Source organism: Microcebus murinus, chromosome 4, assembly GCF_040939455.1.
Source record: "Microcebus murinus isolate Inina chromosome 4, M.murinus_Inina_mat1.0, whole genome shotgun sequence".
Taxonomy (NCBI): Eukaryota; Metazoa; Chordata; class Mammalia; order Primates; family Cheirogaleidae; genus Microcebus; species Microcebus murinus.
In genome coordinates this window covers 76,539,567-76,558,571 of record NC_134107.1, presented here as the reverse complement: position 1 = coordinate 76,558,571, position 19,005 = coordinate 76,539,567, and the positions used below count along the sequence as shown (strand labels likewise).

The 19,005-nt window shown below is 36.1% G+C and overlaps 2 protein-coding genes across 6 annotated transcripts in view; one reads left to right on the top strand and one right to left on the bottom strand.

Annotated features, from left to right (window-relative positions):
* Positions 1-466: 466 nt before the first annotated feature.
* Positions 467-6,408, bottom strand: ANKRD49 (ankyrin repeat domain 49). 4 transcript variants are annotated; one of them, XM_076002445.1, is made up of 3 exons: positions 6,310-6,408; positions 3,282-3,736; positions 467-1,812 (listed from the first exon to the last, which is right to left on the bottom strand). In XM_076002445.1, exons 2-3 carry the CDS (start codon positions 3,630-3,632, stop codon positions 1,351-1,353), a joined length of 813 nt encoding a protein of 270 aa, XP_075858560.1. In that variant the 5' UTR covers positions 3,633-3,736; positions 6,310-6,408; the 3' UTR covers positions 467-1,350. The 4 variants fall into 4 exon arrangements, with proteins under 4 accessions (XP_075858560.1, XP_020142249.2, XP_075858562.1 ...); XM_020286660.2 differs by having other exon boundaries at positions 3,375-3,736; positions 6,310-6,406; XM_076002447.1 differs by having other exon boundaries at positions 6,272-6,339.
* Positions 6,409-6,497: 89 nt separating this feature from the next.
* MRE11 (MRE11 double strand break repair nuclease) overlaps positions 6,498-19,005 on the top strand; it is a 63,328-nt gene continuing 50,820 nt past the window's right edge. The window contains exons 1-7 of one of the 2 annotated variants that reach the window (XM_012739669.3): positions 6,498-6,649; positions 7,443-7,560; positions 9,521-9,653; positions 14,025-14,185; positions 14,781-14,868; positions 15,658-15,799; positions 17,714-17,828. In XM_012739669.3, the coding sequence (XP_012595123.2) occupies positions 7,541-7,560; positions 9,521-9,653; positions 14,025-14,185; positions 14,781-14,868; positions 15,658-15,799; positions 17,714-17,828 (659 nt within the window). In that variant the 5' untranslated portion in view covers positions 6,498-6,649; positions 7,443-7,540. Of the gene's footprint in view, positions 6,650-7,442; positions 7,561-9,520; positions 9,654-14,024; positions 14,186-14,780; positions 14,869-15,657; positions 15,800-17,713; positions 17,829-19,005 lie in introns of those variants that run through there. The other variant, XM_012739671.2, reaches the window with a different exon arrangement.

Below are 19,005 nucleotides of genomic sequence, written 5' to 3'. Positions count from 1 at the left end.
AGTCTAGGGTGATTGAGTCACATGGGCTAGCTTAAAAGAGATAAGGCTTGGTGGACATTTAAAATGGATAGCTGAAGAAAAGGGCAATTGGTTTAGTTCCCTTCCCCTAGGGGGTGTTAGTTCTGGTGTTAAGAAATTGGGAGAAAACTCTTCCGGATTAGTTACAGGGTGCTAGATGGTCAATGGGAAATTGCTGCTAGAGAGACTGAGAGAGTAGGTATTAAACAAATATATGCATGTTGGATTAATAATTATGTTCTGGATTCAAGAAAGAGATAAACAGGTTAAAAAAAAGGTAATTCATGCTTTTTTGTTGTTCAAACCTTACACTTTATTTTTCTTGAATATTTATATTTATGCTTTTTGTCACTATCCACAGTTTTTATTTTAAAGCCTGAGACACTTTGTGATTTTAGCCCCAATATAATAATCATCCCCACTCTTAGAATTCCTTTGCCCTGGTCACTTTGTATAGTCTATATAAAATGAAGATCTTGGAAAATCACTATTTCCTATGAACTCAAGAGTTTATATGAGCAATACCCAAACCAGCAAGATTAGGCAGGTAAAGCCAGTTGGATAGCAGATATATTATGATCTCTTGGACCAAGGTACAGTTGTGTGCATGTCTAAAAGGTCATATTGATTCACCATTAGAATAAGGATCATGTAGGCTGAACAGCGTGAGGTAGGACTGTCCACAGGATCATGTGAATTGTGGTAAGGGGAGGCAGTATACAACATTCATGGATTAAACACCTAGCTAACTGCTTCCTGAAAACGGTCTGTGTTTTCTAGAGGACAAAGATCTGGGTTTTTGGTGTTTTTTTCTTTAACTTATTAAGATTCAAGTCACTAATATGTTAGTTCTTCTGATTTAAAATGAAAACAACTGGCTATGGTAATATAGAGAACACAGCTGAACTGCACCAGAATATTTAAAACCTTAAAATTAAATTCTGAGTTATCTCACCTTATAAAAATATATGTCAATATACTAAATACTCAACAAACATCCAGGACGTGGGACATTTAAAAATACATTTCTCTTAGATCAGCACCAAAAATATCATTAGTTTCTATACAACCCAAGTCACGTTTCTAAGTATAGGCAGGTTAAAATTATTTCTGATAAAAAATCACAAACTCCACAGAAATTATTAAAGATATATCTCAACAACTTTCAAATACATTTTGACATCAAGATCAGGCGATTCACTTGGAATAGCATTATAAATAGTGCCACTGAGTTTCTGAAGACATTTGATGATAACTTTGCATTATGGGAATATTTTATGTCTCACACAAGAGGCACTGACACTTAGAAACTTAAGAAAAATACTAGAACCGTTAAGACTGAGGTGAAGAATTTGTACAGCCTTCCACAATTTCAAAGAGGTAGTGATAGATACTTGTCCTCCTGGCGATATCAAATGCAGTTTCTTCCAGGTTGTTTTTCAGACCTGGTTTGATGTAACGGTTCATCAGGAGGAGTTCTAGGGTATCTTTGCTGTCTCTGTTCCCAGCAGCAAGATGCAAGGGGGTCAAGAGGCCTTTTGTTTGGGCATTGATGTCTGCGTCATGCTGAAGTAAGAAAGAAGCAACTCTGGTGTTATTCCACTTACAAGCACTGTGCAGGGGCGTCCAGCCATCCACAGTCACTGCGTGAACATCTGCTCCTTGTGCAATCAGCTCACGGACAATATCTAAGTGTCCACTGTAGGCTGCTCGATGAAGAGGGGTATACTCATCTTCATCCCTAATGTTCACATCGGTGGCCTTTTCAGAAAGTAATCTCTGCACTGTAGTAAGCTAAGAAGAAAAAAAGAGAAATCCTTTAAAAACTCAAACCAAGGCTGGGTGCAGTGGCTTGCGCCTGTAATCCTAGCACTCTGGGAGGCCGAGGAGGGTGGATTGCTCAAGGTCAGGAGTTGAAACCAGCCTGAGCAAGAGTGAGACCCTGTCTCTACTATAAATAGAAAGAAATTAATTGGCCAACTAATATATATAGAAAAAAAAATGAGCCGGGCATGGCTGTACATGCCTATAGTCCCAGCTACTTGGGAGGCTGAGGCAGGAGGATTGCTTGAGCCCAGGAGTTGGAGGTTGCTGTGAGCTAGGCTGATGCCACAGCACTCACTCTAGCCTGGGCAACAAAGCGGGACTCTGTCTCAAAAAAAAAAAAAAAAAAAAACCTCAAACCAAAACAATAAAGACAATGTAACTGTCTTGTAGTGTTCGATTTAACTAAGTTAAATAAAAACTTACTTGTTAGCAAATGATTTTAAAATGAAAATAATTTAAGATTTCTTTTTTGGAAAGAGAGGACAACTGATGTATGAATTAACAAGTTAGTGTTAACCGTACTATGTGGCTTCTAAGAATGAGATTCTCTGAATATCAACCATACATTTACTCTTGGTCCAATTAAGGTTTATTGCACAAAAGCTATAGTCCTCGAGGAATATAGGTTATAACTGTGGTATATTTCATCTGCAAAAAAAAATAACTGATTTTTCTTATAGTAGGATTATCACACCAATATGCATAGTGTATAAAACCTTTAAAAGTAAACTTCTTTCAGCAGAATAATAAAGTAGTGACAAGGAAATCTAGGGATTCAAGAGCTCAATTCCTTCTAAATATAACCTCAGAAACATGCCTTCAGGTCATGATTTTCAATTTGTTCTATGAACCTCTGGTGGGCTGCAGCATGCTTTTGGGTTAAAAAGCGATCTAAAATGCAAGATCCTTTTAGTTATTAGTTTACTAACACAGACACAGGGAAACTGAGTAAAATGAGGTGGAAGTGGCTGAGCATAGACAACAGGCTTTTGGTGTTAATTCTACTTGGATGATCCTAAGCAAATTAATATTCCTGAATCTCAATTTCTTACTCTGTAAAAGAGAAGAATATTACTTTTCTTGTGGGATATGTGAGGATTAAACGTAGTAAGGCACCTAGTATACTTGGCATGTAATAAGTGTTAATTCCCATCTTCTCTTTCCTAAATAATACATATCTCTAGGATGATCCCAAGGACTAATACAAATGATTTCAAAATGTAGATGATTGCTTGCAATCTTTGTAGAGTTAATTACTCTTAAACCTCCAAACAGTACCTAATATGACACTTTGTAGCTTAACATGTACTTTCATGTAATATTTCCTCATTTGATCCCCACAATCCTGTATAAGAAAGGTAGGTATTATCATGGCCATCTTTATACATGAGAAAATAGAGGTTCAACAGCGGCAGGATTTGCCCAAAGTTACAAACCAAATAGAGAGTCAGGGACAGCTCTGCTGGCTCCAACCCAGTGCTTTTCCTACTGTTATGGTTCCCTCTGGTTTTTGTTTCTTTTTTTTTTACCCGATTTTTTTCAGCAGCCCAAAGAAGCAATTTGCCTGGATCTTTTTCCATTTTTTTTTCTTGCAATTGATACCATTCTTCGTTTTTTTCATCTTGTTCCTCATCTTCATCAGAATTTCCTACCCAGAGACTTTGAGTACCAGTGGGAATAAGGTGTCCATGTGTCTCCAACAATTCAAGTTGGTTAAAGTGTTCAGAAAAGTCCAAGGAATTCTCTGAGTCTTGTTTTTCATCATCATTTACTTTTTCTTTTTCCATTCTTACTATTATTCTAAATAAAAAGCATTTCAAATTCCAGGGTATGAATAATCTTTCTAGGGATGAATTATGTCTATTTTATTTTATTCATCAAGATCTGAAATCTGAAATCATAAACACAAAAAATTATTAGTAAAACAGTAATTGAGGCTTTATCAACAGCATTGATAATAGTCTTGCAAACATACACAAATAAACCCCATCTAAACTCTTTGCTGTTTTATCATGATACCCATTACATATACTAAATATTGGAGCTGACAGATTTCAGTAATCTATTACCTTTAATGGTCTAACTCTTCTTTTTGTTTTTTTCTACTAAGTCAACCATATTATCATAACTGTTTTACTATTTTAACTATTGTTTCAAATCTATTGGTTTAGATATTATGCTAAAAATGATGAAGTTTTTAAAGTTTAACTAATATAATAAAGGCAAGTACATTTAAGATTTTTATAGACACATAGATAATATAGTGTATAAAACAAAAACTTCTAGTTCCTAAAAAACACTTCAAAGAATTAGGGATTCTTAAAGATAGACTAGCCCCCAAAAGGACATCCCTCCCGATCTCTCATCCATGCAGATATCTTTATCAAAATATCTGAAATAAGATCTATTTCTACTTTAATAATTTCAGGCCTAGGAAAATTCACTGCTTTAAAAAGTAGTCCTATTCACTGATAGACATCTATAGTTCTTATTCCTTGTTTTTAACTGAATTTGGCTGTCAATTCACTCCTTCATTCACAACTATGAATAGAATGTCCAGTATGTGCCAGTCTCTGGGTACTAGGATTCAGTAATGAATAAGATCCACATGTTCACCTCTAGGAGCTTGCTGTCTAGTGGAAGCGACTGGCAAAGACAACACAGTAAGTACTATGATGGGATCACATCTGGATATCATGAGTATACAGGAGGGTCAAAATTCTTCTAGTCCTAAGGAAATAAGGAAAGCTTCCTGGAGGAAGTGATTTACTCTACTAGCCTGCCATATTAATTTATAAACCAGTATCAGCTTAAAGAGTTACACAGCATATAAGCTTCAGTCAGTTAAAGAAAATGATAATAACTAATAGGTAATTTTAAAATACCACTTCTCAGCCTCCCAACTATATTTGTTGAAATCTTATCAGTCTTTCAAAGCTCTTCAGATTTTATCTCTTTCATTCTTTCTTTTTTTTTTTTTAAGACAACTGTAGAAGATGAACATTCTTTCTTGATACTCCCAATTAGATCTGTGCTTTCTACCTTTTTTGTAGCTATATTTTGTCTTATTTCACCATTAACTTTGTTCTTATTTTAACCCCTGAAGATTATAAACTTAGGGATAGGGACCACATTTAACTTACATTTATGTCCCACTTGTATACACCAGGCATTAAGAAATATTTGTAGCATTAAAGTCCCATCACTTGATTTTGATTGGAATGGATTCTGAGAAGTTCCAGAATTAAGCATATCCCTAAGATACTGATTCTTTCTACCTAATTTCATAAGTTTAATAGTACACAATCCTAATGTGGTATTATATTTTATTACAAAGGGCAGAAGCACTAAACCCAAGTTTAAAATTATGAGTTATGACCAATAACTTCACTGGGTCTGTTACTTCATTATAAAATGTAAGGATTGTGCTAAAGGATTTCTGAAACCCGCTCAGCTTTTCAGTCTATTGAGAGACCTCATCAGAATTGCTTTGTGTTTTATTAGACCTCTTAGAATTACCACTTTTTCCTTTACTCTCAAACTAGTTCCTGAACCTTGCAACAACACAAAAGTGATCATGCATCAATTCATTAAACACTTAATGGATGCCAATAAATAATGTAAATTTCATGTGTAATTATATCAAATATACTAACATTATAGCCCAGATCTTAATCCCTTCCCTCAACATGACTTTCCTTTTTGTAAAAACTCCCCTCTCATTATATAAATTCTGAATTTATAGATCCAGATACAGTAAATCATATGTAAAATTTTCTTGGTATATATAATTTAAAAAATCGAACCCCGGTGTATCTACCTGATTCAGAGATTTTAAAAAATCGAGCAAGTTTCTTACGTGATGATATTCCATCAGGAGATTATAGGGTATGTTTCCTAACTTAAAGAGCACTTTCCATTTTGAAAGAGAGCCTATGTCAACTCCTCAAAAACTACTCAGTGACAGGCGGGGCTACAACCCCCCTTTTACAGGTTGGAGTGCTGAGGCTCGCATTGATTAAAACAACTTGCCCTATATCAAAGGTTCTTCAATGGAACTGAAAGGCCAGATACTCTAATTCAAAAGTTCCACATTATTTTTCACTGCCCTACATCTTACCGTTCTCAGCACAAAGCAATAGACATAGGCTTGAGGACACAGGGACGACAATAAGGGGAAGCACAGAATAAAGGCCCGTAAACCTTAGGGTCTACAGAGTGAGAGTAAGGGACAGGGCTGCCATTTCCGGCCCTCTGGCACCCGCTGGTCACTCACAGGCCCGGGAGTCCCGCCTGCGGCCTTCCAACAGCCAAGAGCGGAGAAGCAGCTTTCGGCCTACCCCTGGGACCTAAGACGGGGCCTGACCTGGGTCGACAGGTCCCCCGCCCGAACGAGCCCAAGAGTTCACAGATGGCGCGAGTTTACCAGCAAGCGAGGTCGGAGACTACGCTAGAGCTACCCACCTTATACCAGGGAAAATCGCCGCCGCGGATCTCGCTTCCGGGTTCGTCCCCTCGGCTGCTTAGGATTGGCTCCTGTGCGGGGGCGGGGCCTCGCCGCTACTTTCCCTGCCCTCCGTGGCCTATCGGCAGCCAATGAAAGCCAAACTGGGCTTGCAGCGCCTACGTCATCCAGAAGGTATCGCGAGAGAAACAGATCCCGCCTAATTCAGCTTTATGGACCAGCTGGTTCTCAGAGGCAAGCTCGGGTAGTTCTGTTTGGTTTTCTTCTCACGAATCCCGCTGTTTCTTGCCCGATAGAAGACGGCCTTGGGTCCCGATGGTGGGGCTTTGAAGAGTCCAGGTGTGGGGTAATTTAGGAATCACATCCGTCTCCTATTATTGCAGGTTCCAGGGCGGAAGGCCAGAGTGAATTGGACTCTCTGGGAAGATGGGCCGAGTCGGCCGGGAAGGGGTTCTAGAGGGCTCCTCGTTCTGACTTCAGAATCCCGTGTCGAGGGCGAGGGGAAGCTTCTTATCCCGACAGAGTCTGGAACTTAAGACGTGGGAGGGGTTGTTTCGCGGTGGCAACCCTTCCTCTCCAAGTTTGTTGGTCATTTTCAGTTGTCCTGCTGGAGGCTAAAGATGTTTTTCCGCAGACCACGTGTTTATTTACACTCGCTTTAAACACTAGCTTTTTGTTTATTTATACTACCTATTCTTCAAAAACAAGCCCCGTCCTTTGAAAAAAATCTTGTGTCAGAGCAGGAAATACAGGATTGTCTCTGTGCTCCAGAGTAAACCATGCATGCAACTTAAACGTTTCTGCACATACAGAGTTTGTGTGCTAAACCAGAACTATATGTGACCCTTTTTGCCTATTTAACACTCATTAATTTTCCATAGGAGTGTGGAAAACGAAAATAAGAGATAAGTTTAATCATAATGGTGAAACTAGAATGGCACCAGAGATGTTTTCTATTCTTAGCATATCACATTAAAACAAAGTATAAGTGAGTGCTTAGATGAAAATGAGGTTTCCAAAATTGTCAACTACTTATGTAAGACATCTGTACTGTGTGCAGTTTCTGTTATGTTGGTTAAATACATGCAGCCTTTTAAAAATTTTGTGTTTTATGATGTAATTTTGTTTTCAGAATTTGGAATCGAGTGTACTTTCTGATATACTTGAACACAAGACCCAGGGGTTCTTGGAGAGGAATCTGGTCCCAGAGGATCTGGACTGCCTGTAAAAATGAGTCCTGCAGATGCACTGTAAGCATGTGACTTCTAGAATCCTTTGTTATTTTGGGTTTCTAAAGCCCAACAGGTATGATCACCATAAAAGAAAAATTTTAAAATAAATTAGCAGCTTAATAAATTAGCAGTAGGTAAGGAACCTGGCTATGAACAGGAATGTGAGTCATCAAAAAGGATATTTGTAATGTATAAAAATCCATACTATGTATTTATTAACTAAAAGATAATATACTGCTATAGATTGGAGTCTTGCAGTAATTTGGTATAGTTCTATAGCATGTAAGTTTTGTTCTTAGGCTTTGTCTTAAATTATTGAAGCTATAAACTTGACTTTTCCTACAACTGTATTAACTCCCCTAGAAAAAAAAAAATAAAATAAACTTGACTTTTCCTGATGAAATCTTAGTGTAGTTCTGTTTAAATAGATATTTAGAGTAACTTGCTCTAGTATTGAATAAACTGTAAATGAATTTGAGTAAAATGGAAATAAAAGGATTGTAAAAGTTATGTGGAAAAAACTTTTCTGAGCCCTCAGTTTCTCCATCTGTATAATTGGAATAATAATGCCATTCTCAAATTAATTTTGAGGTTTGAGAGAATTCATGTGAAAACACATTTTAAATTGCTATGAAAGCATGTAGTCATATGATCTCAAAAATATTCTGACCTACCTGCTTATATATAGCAATCAGAACTGTGTGCATATCATTTTTGAAGTCTTTAAAGAGAGATCCTTTGTGGAAATATCTTTTGCATATAAAAATTTGAATTTGGAGATATATACAATATATTTTTTAAAGTTTATTGTGGTTTAGAGAAAATAGCCTGAGTTTTCATTGTGGGTTTTAGTTCTGGTTCTGCCACTAGTTGTGTGATAAATTATTTAATTTCTCTGTGTTTAGACTTATCATTTTTCAGGAATATTAATGCCTGCCTCTTTACTTGTGGGAGTTGAGATGAGCTCAGGTATACAAGTATTTTAAAGAATTAAAAGTACATTAAGTTTAAAAGAATATTAATAACTACTACATTGCTGCTTTACATGAAAATACCTTTGAATACTAGCAAATTTAATTTAGATTGAAACAATTCTGTTTTGTTAACTTGGCAAATTTAATAATGAAAAACTAGCTTTCAGGCCGGGCGCGGTGGCTCACGCCTGTAATCCTAGCTCTCTGGGAGGCCGAGGCGGGCGGATTGCTCGAGGTCAGGAGTTCGAAACCAGCCTGAGCAAGAGCGAGACCCCGTCTCTACTATAAAAAAAAAGAAAGAAATTAATTGGCCAACTAATATATATAGAAAAAAAAAATTAGCCGGGCATGGTGGTGCATGCCTGTAGTCCCAGCTACTCGGGAGGCTGAGGCAGCAGAATCACTTGAGCCCAGGAGTTTGAGGTTGCTGTGAGCTAGGCTGACGCCACGGCACTCACTCTAGCCTGGGTAACAAAGTGAGACTCTGTCTCAAAAAAAAAAAAAAAAAAAACTAGCTTTCTATAGACAGTGATGTTAAGAAAGTGTCTTCAGGACCTTAATGTAAGTTAGTAGCATATTAGTATAAAATCTACTTATAAAATTAGAAGACGACTTTTTAATTAACTGATTTTCCTGGAAAAGTGCAAAATTAGATAAACAGCAAGGTTAGATATATGGGTCAAAGCCCCGCTCATTTTTGCTGTGAAGCAAAAGGGGAAAACAAGCAAAGTTTCGGGTCCATGTTACATACAAGGTTATACATCTTTAAAGCAGTTAGAGAACCTTTATAAAATTCGTGTACATTTGTTCTATGTTGAATTAGTGGTTAGGAAAACTATGTGATGTTAATTATCTGTTGAATACCTCAAATTTTCAGACAGAGTCTAAGACTAGCAAAATGACTTTACTCTGTAACTGCTATTTTTTATTTTATAAGTTTAGGTCTCAATTTGTTTTAATATCTTTTCAGTGAATTATATTGAAATGTTTCTTCTTTAATACAGTGATGATGAAAATACATTTAAAATCTTAGTTGCAACGGATATTCATCTTGGATTTATGGAGAAAGATGCAGTCAGAGGAAATGATACATTTGTAACACTTGATGAAATTTTAAGACTTGCCCAGGAAAATGAAGTGAGTTTGGTTTATATTTGTGCAATTTCTACTATATTCCCTTAGTCAACAGGTTCTTTTCCTTTCCGAAGTCAGAGATTTGTGTTATAAGCTCAGGGGTACAGATTGCCTACTTGAATATCAGTGTACTAAAAGCCTAAAGTAGACTTTGTATGTTGTGTGTCCTTAATTCGAGTAGGAGCTGCTTTTGTAAATAGTAAAATTTACAAATGTCTGTTAAAATTTATAAATGTCTATCAGGTGTTTACTAAGTGCAGGATCCTGTGGCAGTTTCTATTTGAAATGTAAAGATGACTGTCATAAGTTTCTGCTTTCAGAGAACATACATACAAACCAGTATGTTTGTGGCTAAGACAAATATCCACAATGCTCAGGTGTAGGTGTGTGGTAAGAGCCATAAGAAAATTATAAACAGCATTTCCTGAGAGTTTAGAGGTGGAAGAGATCACATTTAAATGAGCATATAGCAAGGCAAACTTAATGAAGGAGGTGGCATTTAACAGGGGCTTTTGAAGAGGGGTAGACTTAGGACAAGTGAGGAGCTTAGGGAGTGTACATTCATTTCAAGCAGGAGTGAGGACACAGAAGTGAGACAATATGAGGTATGTTGGAGGACCAGCAGGTCAGTTTGGCTTACCAGCAGGCCACGTGTTAGCAAGCATGCTGAAAGACTAGAAATGAGGGTTTGAGATGCATTAAGGAGGGCTTCAAATGACAGATTGAGGAGTTTGTACCCAATTTGCTAAAAAGTCTTTTGGCAGCAGGGTATTATAGGATGAATTAGAGATCAGTTTGATGTTTTTTTTTTTTTTTTTTTTTTTGAGACAGAGTCTTGCTTTGTTGCCCAGGCTAGAGTGAGTGCCATGGCGTCAGCCTAGCTCATAGCAACCTCAAACTCCTGGCTCAAGCAATCCTCCTGCCTCAGCCTCCCGAGTAGCTGGGACTACAGGCATTCGCCACCATGCCCGGCTAATTTTTTGTATATATATTAGTTGGCCAATTAATTTCTTTCTATTTTATAGTAGAGACGGGGTCTCGCTCTTGCTCAGGCTGGTTTCGAACTCCTGACCTCGAGCAATCCTCCCGCCTCGGCCTCCCAGAGAGCTAGGATTACAGGCGTGAGCCACCGCGCCCGGCAGTTTGATGTTTTTTAAAAGTGTTGGCATTAAGGGTGAAAAAGGAAGTGAATGCAAAGATATTACAAAGGTAGGTTTTTTGTACTTTGGCTGTAGGAGGTGGGGATGATGGAAAAGAGGGTGACGTTGACTCTGAAGTGTGTTGCATTTGAGTGAGTGGGGATATCAATAATAGAAATGAGTAAATAAGGAAGAGATACTTTATGCGGGAGGGTGATGAATCTGATTTAGACAAATTTAGAGTTGGAGATTCCAATAGGACATTCAGGGGAGTTCTATCAGGCAGTTGAAATGTCAGTCTAGAGCCCAGGAGAGAGTTGGAGAATAATGCTGGTGACTTGTAAATTAACATCTCTAACCTTGACTTTTCTGCAGTTTATCTGCGAGGCCTTTAGTTCTTCTTCTTAAATACGTATGGAACCTCTCTACTACTCTCTATCTTGCCAGTAAACTTAGTCCAAAACTTTTATCATAGTTTGCTTGGCCTGCAGTAGCTCCCCGTTGGTCTTTCTACTTCCATTCTTTTCCCCTACATCTATTTAGTGTAGCAGCCAAAGTGAACTTTTAAAATAATAAATCAGATCATGTCCCTCTGCTGCTTAAACTTTTCCAAATGGCCTTCCATTGACTCTAGAGTAAAATGCATTCTACAAGGTTCAACATGATCTGGGGCCCTACCAGGAGACTTTGTTTCCTACAGCTATCTGCCTGTTTTACAGTCTGCATCCACACTGGCTTATTCTACTTTGGGGCTTTTGTATGTTTGGTTCTCTCTGCTTGGAGCACCTCTATCTTAGCAGGGTTGATTTCTCAGTTCAAGTTTTACCTTTTTGGAGAGGTCTTCCTTGATACCTCCATGTACTCTTTTGTCACATTACTCTGCTTTATTTTTTTCTCATGGCAACATCTGAAACGATGCATTGAATTGTTTGTTTATTATCAGTCTTCTTCACTAGAAGTGAAAAATCACCACCAGAGTGAAAAATCATGCTGTGTCCTAGTACCTAGAAAGGATCTAGAGAGCAGTAGGTACTCCTTTACATTTTTTAATTGAATGGAGGGAATGGCTAGTATTGTCTCCCTTTAAGATGGATTCTTCCTTCCCTGAGGGTAGAGAAACTTAAGGCCAAAGGAAGTCTGTTTCCTGCCAGAGAATCTTACATGTACTCCTTATGTTTTAACTCTTAGGCCCTAAAACATCCCCCCCCCCCCAGTGTAAGCTTTCCTCTACTTTGTCCTTTCCTTCCCTTACGTTTTTTTTGTTTCCTTTCCCTACATCTCTTAATCTTAACTGCTCCACCCCTAATAGCCACATGCTAGGACTTATGCATACTACTTTCACTCTTTCCCTTAATTTGTATTTTGTGTTTCTTACTATTGAAGTCTAAATTCTTCCTGACTTTTAAGACCTCTGTTATATGGACCCAATGCCCTCTAACCAGCCTTATTTCTGTTGCCTCGTTCCTTGGACTCTTTTTGAAAACTTTTAATTTGAAAGAATATCAGACTTATGGAAAAGTACAAGAATAGTACAAGAATTCCTTACCCTTTACCCAGATTTTCTAACATTTTATCACATTTGCTTTATCTTCTCTTTCTTTATACACAATTGGTTTTTTCCTGAATCATTTGGAAGTAACTTGCATGTATAACCAAAGTACACGTATCAAAACTAGGAAATTCATATTGATTCAATGCTTTTAGATAATCTTAAGATGTTGCCAGTTGTCCCAGTATTGTCTGGTATAGTAATTTGGGGACAGGTTGGTAGTGTCCAGGTTCTAATCCAGTATTATATGTTGCATTTAGTTGTAATTTCTCTTTCCTCTCTAATCTGGTACATTTCCTGAATCAGCCTTTGTCTTTCATGACCCAGATGTTTTGAAGAATACACAGGCCAGTTATCTTGTAGAATGTTCCTCAAACTGTATATATCAGGTATTTCCTCATGATTAGATTCAAATTTTACGCTTTTGGCAGGAATACCACAGAAGCGTGTTGAGTTCTTCTCAATGTTTCCTGGAGTCACTAAAAGCCAGTTTTTAATAATATTTTTAAAAAATGGTTTAATAATGGCAAAAAATATATAACATAAAATTTACCCTCTTAACCATTTTTAAATGTGCAGTTCAGTAGTGTTATGTACATTCATATTGCTGTGCAACCAATCTCCAGGACTCCTTTCGTCTTGCAAAGGTGATAACCTATTAAGCAACAACTCCTCATTTCCCCAAATATATTTTTTGTTTTGTTGATTCCATCTCTTTATTATGATCATTTTTCTTAAATCATGTTTCTTCTTGAAGCCCTAGCCTAAATCCTTAAATCCCACATTTTTATTAAAGTTCCCCTAGCTATTAATACTATGGCCACAGTGATCTGTATTTCAGTGTTCCTTTGTATAATTAAGAACTTAAGTTTCTTTAGTTAGATTATGTACTTCCTGAAAGAGAGTATAAGACTTTTTTTCCCTCCTTCACTGAGATTGTTCCTAGAACTCTGTTCCTCAAAATCTCATTTATCCTTCATAGTACAACTCATATGCCCCAAGTTAGCACATCCCTCCTGGACTCTATCCTCAGATGAATTGTGCTCCCCTGAGTTGGAATTCACTATAATGTCATTTCTGTTGCTGGTTGTTTACATACTCATTCCAGTTTATGTCAGAGATTGACTTACATTTAGGTGCATAACAGTTTGTCTCTTCCATTAGAATGTGAACATATTTAGGATAGGGATCATATTTTATTCATCATTGTATCCTTAGGGCCCATTACAGGGTCTTGCACCTCGTCAGTACTTAATGACACAGGGACATCATCTATTTTGTAGATTGCTATTTCCTTACCTACTGGTACCTATAGGAATTCTATGAATAATTGTTGAATGAATTGAGTGAATAATTTGAATTGAACTTGGTATCTCTTTCCTGTACTTTCTATTAAAGTGCCAAATTTATGTTTGATTTGAATAATAAAAAAAGAAATATGATCACCTTGGATGGCCTGAGTCAGGGACTTGGTGTACTAATTTAAAGATGGCCTTTTTGAAGGTGGCTTGGTAACGTAAATTGGAGTGAGATTAATTGCCAGATTGGAAGCCGCTTTGGATAAATAAAATGTAAAATTTTAAATCATCTTACTTAGTAGTGTTTTTTTCTACCTCTTTCATCTGTAGTTTACAAAAATTTTACCTGTAAAACCTACTAATTTTAACACCATTTTCTGTTGATTAGGTGGATTTTATTTTGTTAGGTGGTGATCTTTTTCATGAAAATAAGCCCTCAAGGAAAACATTACATACCTGCCTCGAGCTGTTAAGAAAATACTGTATGGGTGATCGTCCTGTCCAGTTTGAAATTATCAGTGATCAGTCAGTCAACTTTGGTTTTAGTAAGTAAGTATATTTGTGTGCTCGAGTGAATGATTACTTGTGTATAATACTTTCATATAAGACACACAAACACATAAACTTGTATAGGTATAAGATCTTTTTGAAAGATGCACTAGAAATTGCTAACATTCTTTGCCTCTGAGAAGAGAGGCTGGGGACAGGAGCTGGCAGGAGACTTTAAGTTGCATAGGTAGAGTAGTAATCTAGGTCTTTTGGATTCTAAAGTACATGGGTTTTTTCCTCTCCCCGCACTACAAATAAACACTTTACACAAAGGTTTTCATAATTTTGAAGGCCTATTAAGTTTTTATTAATCACATGTCCCACTCTTTCATACAATTCACAAGCACCATTTATTGTTGTTGGGTTTTCTGTAAAATGTAGTATGTCAAAGTATTTTCGAACTTTAATTGAAATGTATTGCTGCCTATGTTTTTTTGTTTTTTTTTTTCCATTTTTAAAGCTCTGAACTAGTGGTCATTTGCCAATTCAGAGCATACAGTTTGCCTATGATTGCATTAATATTTTGGAGGAGAATCTTAGGGGAAACAGCTTTTGTCCCTTATAGAAACTTTACTTAACTTTTTATTTTTTTAAGGTTTCCATGGGTGAACTACCAAGATGGCAATCTCAACATTTCAATTCCAGTGTTTAGTATTCATGGCAATCATGATGATCCCACGGGGGTAATTATTGTTTTATTATAGTTCAAATTTTAGAAATATTTAGTTTAGTCTGTGGAAAGTATTCCTTTCCCTTTTCCTAGCAATTTATAGTCATATTGAATCAAAAAGTCAAACTGACTTTTTAATCATCATAAGCTTTTATATTGCTTTTTAATTGTTTTTTAATCTGGCATAAGAATTGGTGTATGAGCTATGTTTTTACTTCATGAGTGCTAAGGTTAACAATAAGTAGCCAGATGTAGGAATAAATATCTAATATTTGTAAAGTGCTTTACGGTTTACTATTGCTTTTTTGTCTGTCTTATAAAATCTCACTTACAGGAAATGATTGTTTTACAAACATCTTTAAATCTAAATTAGATTATTTTATTACCTATTTGATGTGGCAGTAAAATTAGAGATACTAAGCTCAAAGGATCTTTTTGTTTTATCTGGTTATTAATATTATGAATCACTAATTATAGTCTTCTCTCCCCAGGTTTTAAGAGGTCTGCTTAATATTACAAAGCATTTATTTCATGGCTGATGTTTATTATTTTTAGTGACATCATGATAAACTTTGATGAGATGTTAACTTTGTATTTAGTATGTGATTCCAGTTGCTGTAGGTGATTTGAAATAGAAGAAAGGTAGCAAATACTTTTACTTTTGTAATTTTGTTTTAAGAAGACATTATCCTCCTCTGTGTTTTTGTAACTAGTACATGAAGTATGCTTTTAACAGGTGATATGCATACAGATCACCTATTTTTATATACACATTAATATTCTTTGAAATTATTTTGCATAGGCAGATGCACTCTGTGCCCTGGATATTTTAAGTTGTGCTGGATTTGTAAATCACTTTGGACGTTCAATGTCTGTGGAGAAGATAGACATTAGTCCAGTTTTGCTTCAAAAAGGAAGCACAAAAATTGCACTGTATGGTTTAGGTAAGATGGTTTTACTTTATTATTTATGTCAATAAGTGATCGTTTAAACAATTAGGAAATAGGATTTTAGAGATAACTTCAGCAAAAGTGGGGCAAATCTGATTATTCCTTATTGGTGAGTTTGTAAAAAAATGATGAAAGGTTTTGGTAAAAATTTTTTAGTATATAATAAGGACCAATAGCTGTTAATACCTGTTTTTAATAGCAGTTTGGGTGAAAAATATTTTTCTTTTACTATCTATTTATTATTTTTTTTCCTTTTAGATTCAGATACAGAATCCTGAATGTTAGAATTATAGAATAATTAGCAAAACTGCATTTTGATATTTTGAAAGTCTTTGAAAGGTCTAAAGCTTCGCTTTCCAATACAGTAGCCACTAGTTTACAGCCTTTGTCCAGCTTTCATAATCTCTGGCAAGTAGATAGAAAAGCAGCAGAGGTGTTTATATTTTAGAAATATGGAAAATGAGGTCTGGGTATTATGTCTGCTTTTGCAATTGACAGAGCAAGAAGTGAAATATACTTTTTTAAAAGAAAGCTTGTAACAGTTGTTTTAATTACTGCAAAGTTAGGGATCAAGTCTCCAAAAAAAGGTTTCTCCTACATTCAGACTAAGGACAGATACATTATGCCTCAGTCAGCACCAGAAACACATCTCTTCAGTCATCCATTTTCTGCCAACTCTTGTCTCATCCTGTTCTTCTTTCCTTAAATGAACTCTGTCTCCACCCTCCACCCCTACCCTCACCCCAACCCTTCCCTGGAAACTCTAGAAGTCTTTCTGTAATGGGCATAGTCCTCAGTGTTGTCATTCTCTTCTCTGAATGTTGCCTCCATTTTCTGACCTTTGGTGAAGCCCAGCTGGGCCCTGTAGTTCCTGTGTCTCATGGAGTTTTCTCACTCATGGTCTTTGGGCAGAGGAGTGGATCATTGTTCTCCTTACTACCCACCACCACTTCCCTTCCTGCCCGCAAACACCCTGCTCCTTTGAGGCTTATGCCGGCTGGCTAAACCACCTTCCCCTTTCCCCCAGATTTCTTACCTACCTACCCACCTTTAATTTTGTCAGTGTTCTCAGTGCTTCCAACACCTAAGTAGATTAACTTCCTAATGTCCTGGGCTTTGAATGCCTTGATTGTTTTGTCTCAGTTATATGTTCAGTGTTCTACCTCAGCCATCTAGTCCATTGGCCACACCTGAGGAATTCTCTTTGGGCGCTGGGCCACTTCTAGTTCCCGTACTTCGATGTTGTTGGCTTTTCCTCTAAGACCTTTTCTAATCAGTGTACCCTTGCCCTGTATTGTTATTCTCCATCTTAGTATCCTAGTTTTTCCCCCTTTTATAATATTTACAATTTGTAATTATTTTGTTGACTTGTTTTTGTTGGTTTCCTTCCCTTAGACCAAGGTGAGCCTGTGGAATATGAAAAGAATTATTTGAAAGTCATTGAATTATTAAAAGGCATTAATACTTTTATTTATTTTTTGTTTTTATAATATAAATAAGAATACTGTGTTTTTAAATACTGAATCTTATCCCTTTCAATATCTATTTCTGTGAATGTTATGTATACATCACATCAAAAGTATGTATACTTATGATTTATAATAAAAAGATAGTGAAAACTAGAAGTTTTACTAAGAATTTAAGTAGAGGCAACTCACATGTTTATTCCACATTTTGCTGATTTTAAAGGTACATACTCCTGAAATGTAAAACATTTTTTGAATACAATTAACTGCTCTCAAGAACCTGGAACATATTCATTAATGAATCATTCTGGAATTCCAATATATCTCTAAACAGTAAAATGAAATACTTTCAGACAACACATAATTTAGAAGCAAAATATATTCATTTTTTTTTAAACCGAAGTAAGAAAACAATTTAAAAATAATGTAATGTCCATTTCAGGCTCCATTCCGGATGAAAGGCTCTATCGAATGTTTGTCAATAAAAAAGTAACAATGTTGAGACCAAAAGAAGATGAGAACTCTTGGTTTAACTTATTTGTGATTCATCAGAACAGGTAAAAGTATTCTCTGAAACTTTTTGAGCCAAGTACTGAGATTTTCCAAATCTCTGTTTCTAAGCACATCAGTTTCAGTTAAATGCCCTGAATCTTTCAAGGTTGTTAGTGCAAGATCAGGCAAAATTTAGCTTTGTGTGAGTTCGTTTTGAATATTTTCTTAGTGTATATTAATACTTATAAAATAATATTTTTAACATATGGATAAGCCATTATAATAACCATAGAATTAATATTCCTAAATTCAGCAAAAATGTAAAATCTTAAATCAGTACATTATCCCATCCCTTTCCTTGATCCTATCTGCCTCCTCATTATTCTTAATTTTGGATTGATCATTCCATTATTTTTCTTTGTTGTTTAATCACATATATATTCATAATTGTATCATGCTGTATATTTAATAGTTAATGCTCAACATTACATTACTGAGATTCATCGATTTTGCTGCATAGAAATTCAATTCAATTTTACTGATGTGAATAGTTAATATGTCATTCCCAGATTTTTGCTTTTATACACCTTGCTGTTATAAACATTCTTATACACATGTACCGGTGCATATATGCAGGTTTTTTTCCAGAATATGAGTATATAACTAGATTAGCTTTCTTTTGTTAGTAGCTTTAAGAAGTATAATCTGTTGGTAAGGTACGGGTGAAAGGAAGAGAGACTTAAAGAAGCAAGAGTTATTATGTGATCATTGCAGTAAAAAATGTGAGATTGGGACAGTGATGGCAATGAGATGGGAGGGACAAACCTGAGAAGTTGTAGAGAAAGAATCTGAGAGAGTTGAGGCCTGATTATATAATTTATTATAATCATCCTTCTATATCCAAGGTGGGATTGGTTCCAGGATGCTCTGTGGATTTCAGAATCCTCAGATGCTCAAATCCCTTATATAAAATGGAGTAACATTTGCATGTAACCTGTACACATCCTCCTGTATACTTTAAATTTAGATTACTTATGCTACCTAGTACAATATAAATGCTGTGCAAATATTTGTCATACTGTATTGTTTTTAAATTTGTATTATTTTTTATTGTTGGTACTGGCTGTGCTCATTGCTATGCGACTCTCTCAGCCCTCTCAGCAAACAGAGTTAAGGAAATATATTTGTATTGATATGTATAATAACCCACACATATACACACACATCTGTATTTCTATATTT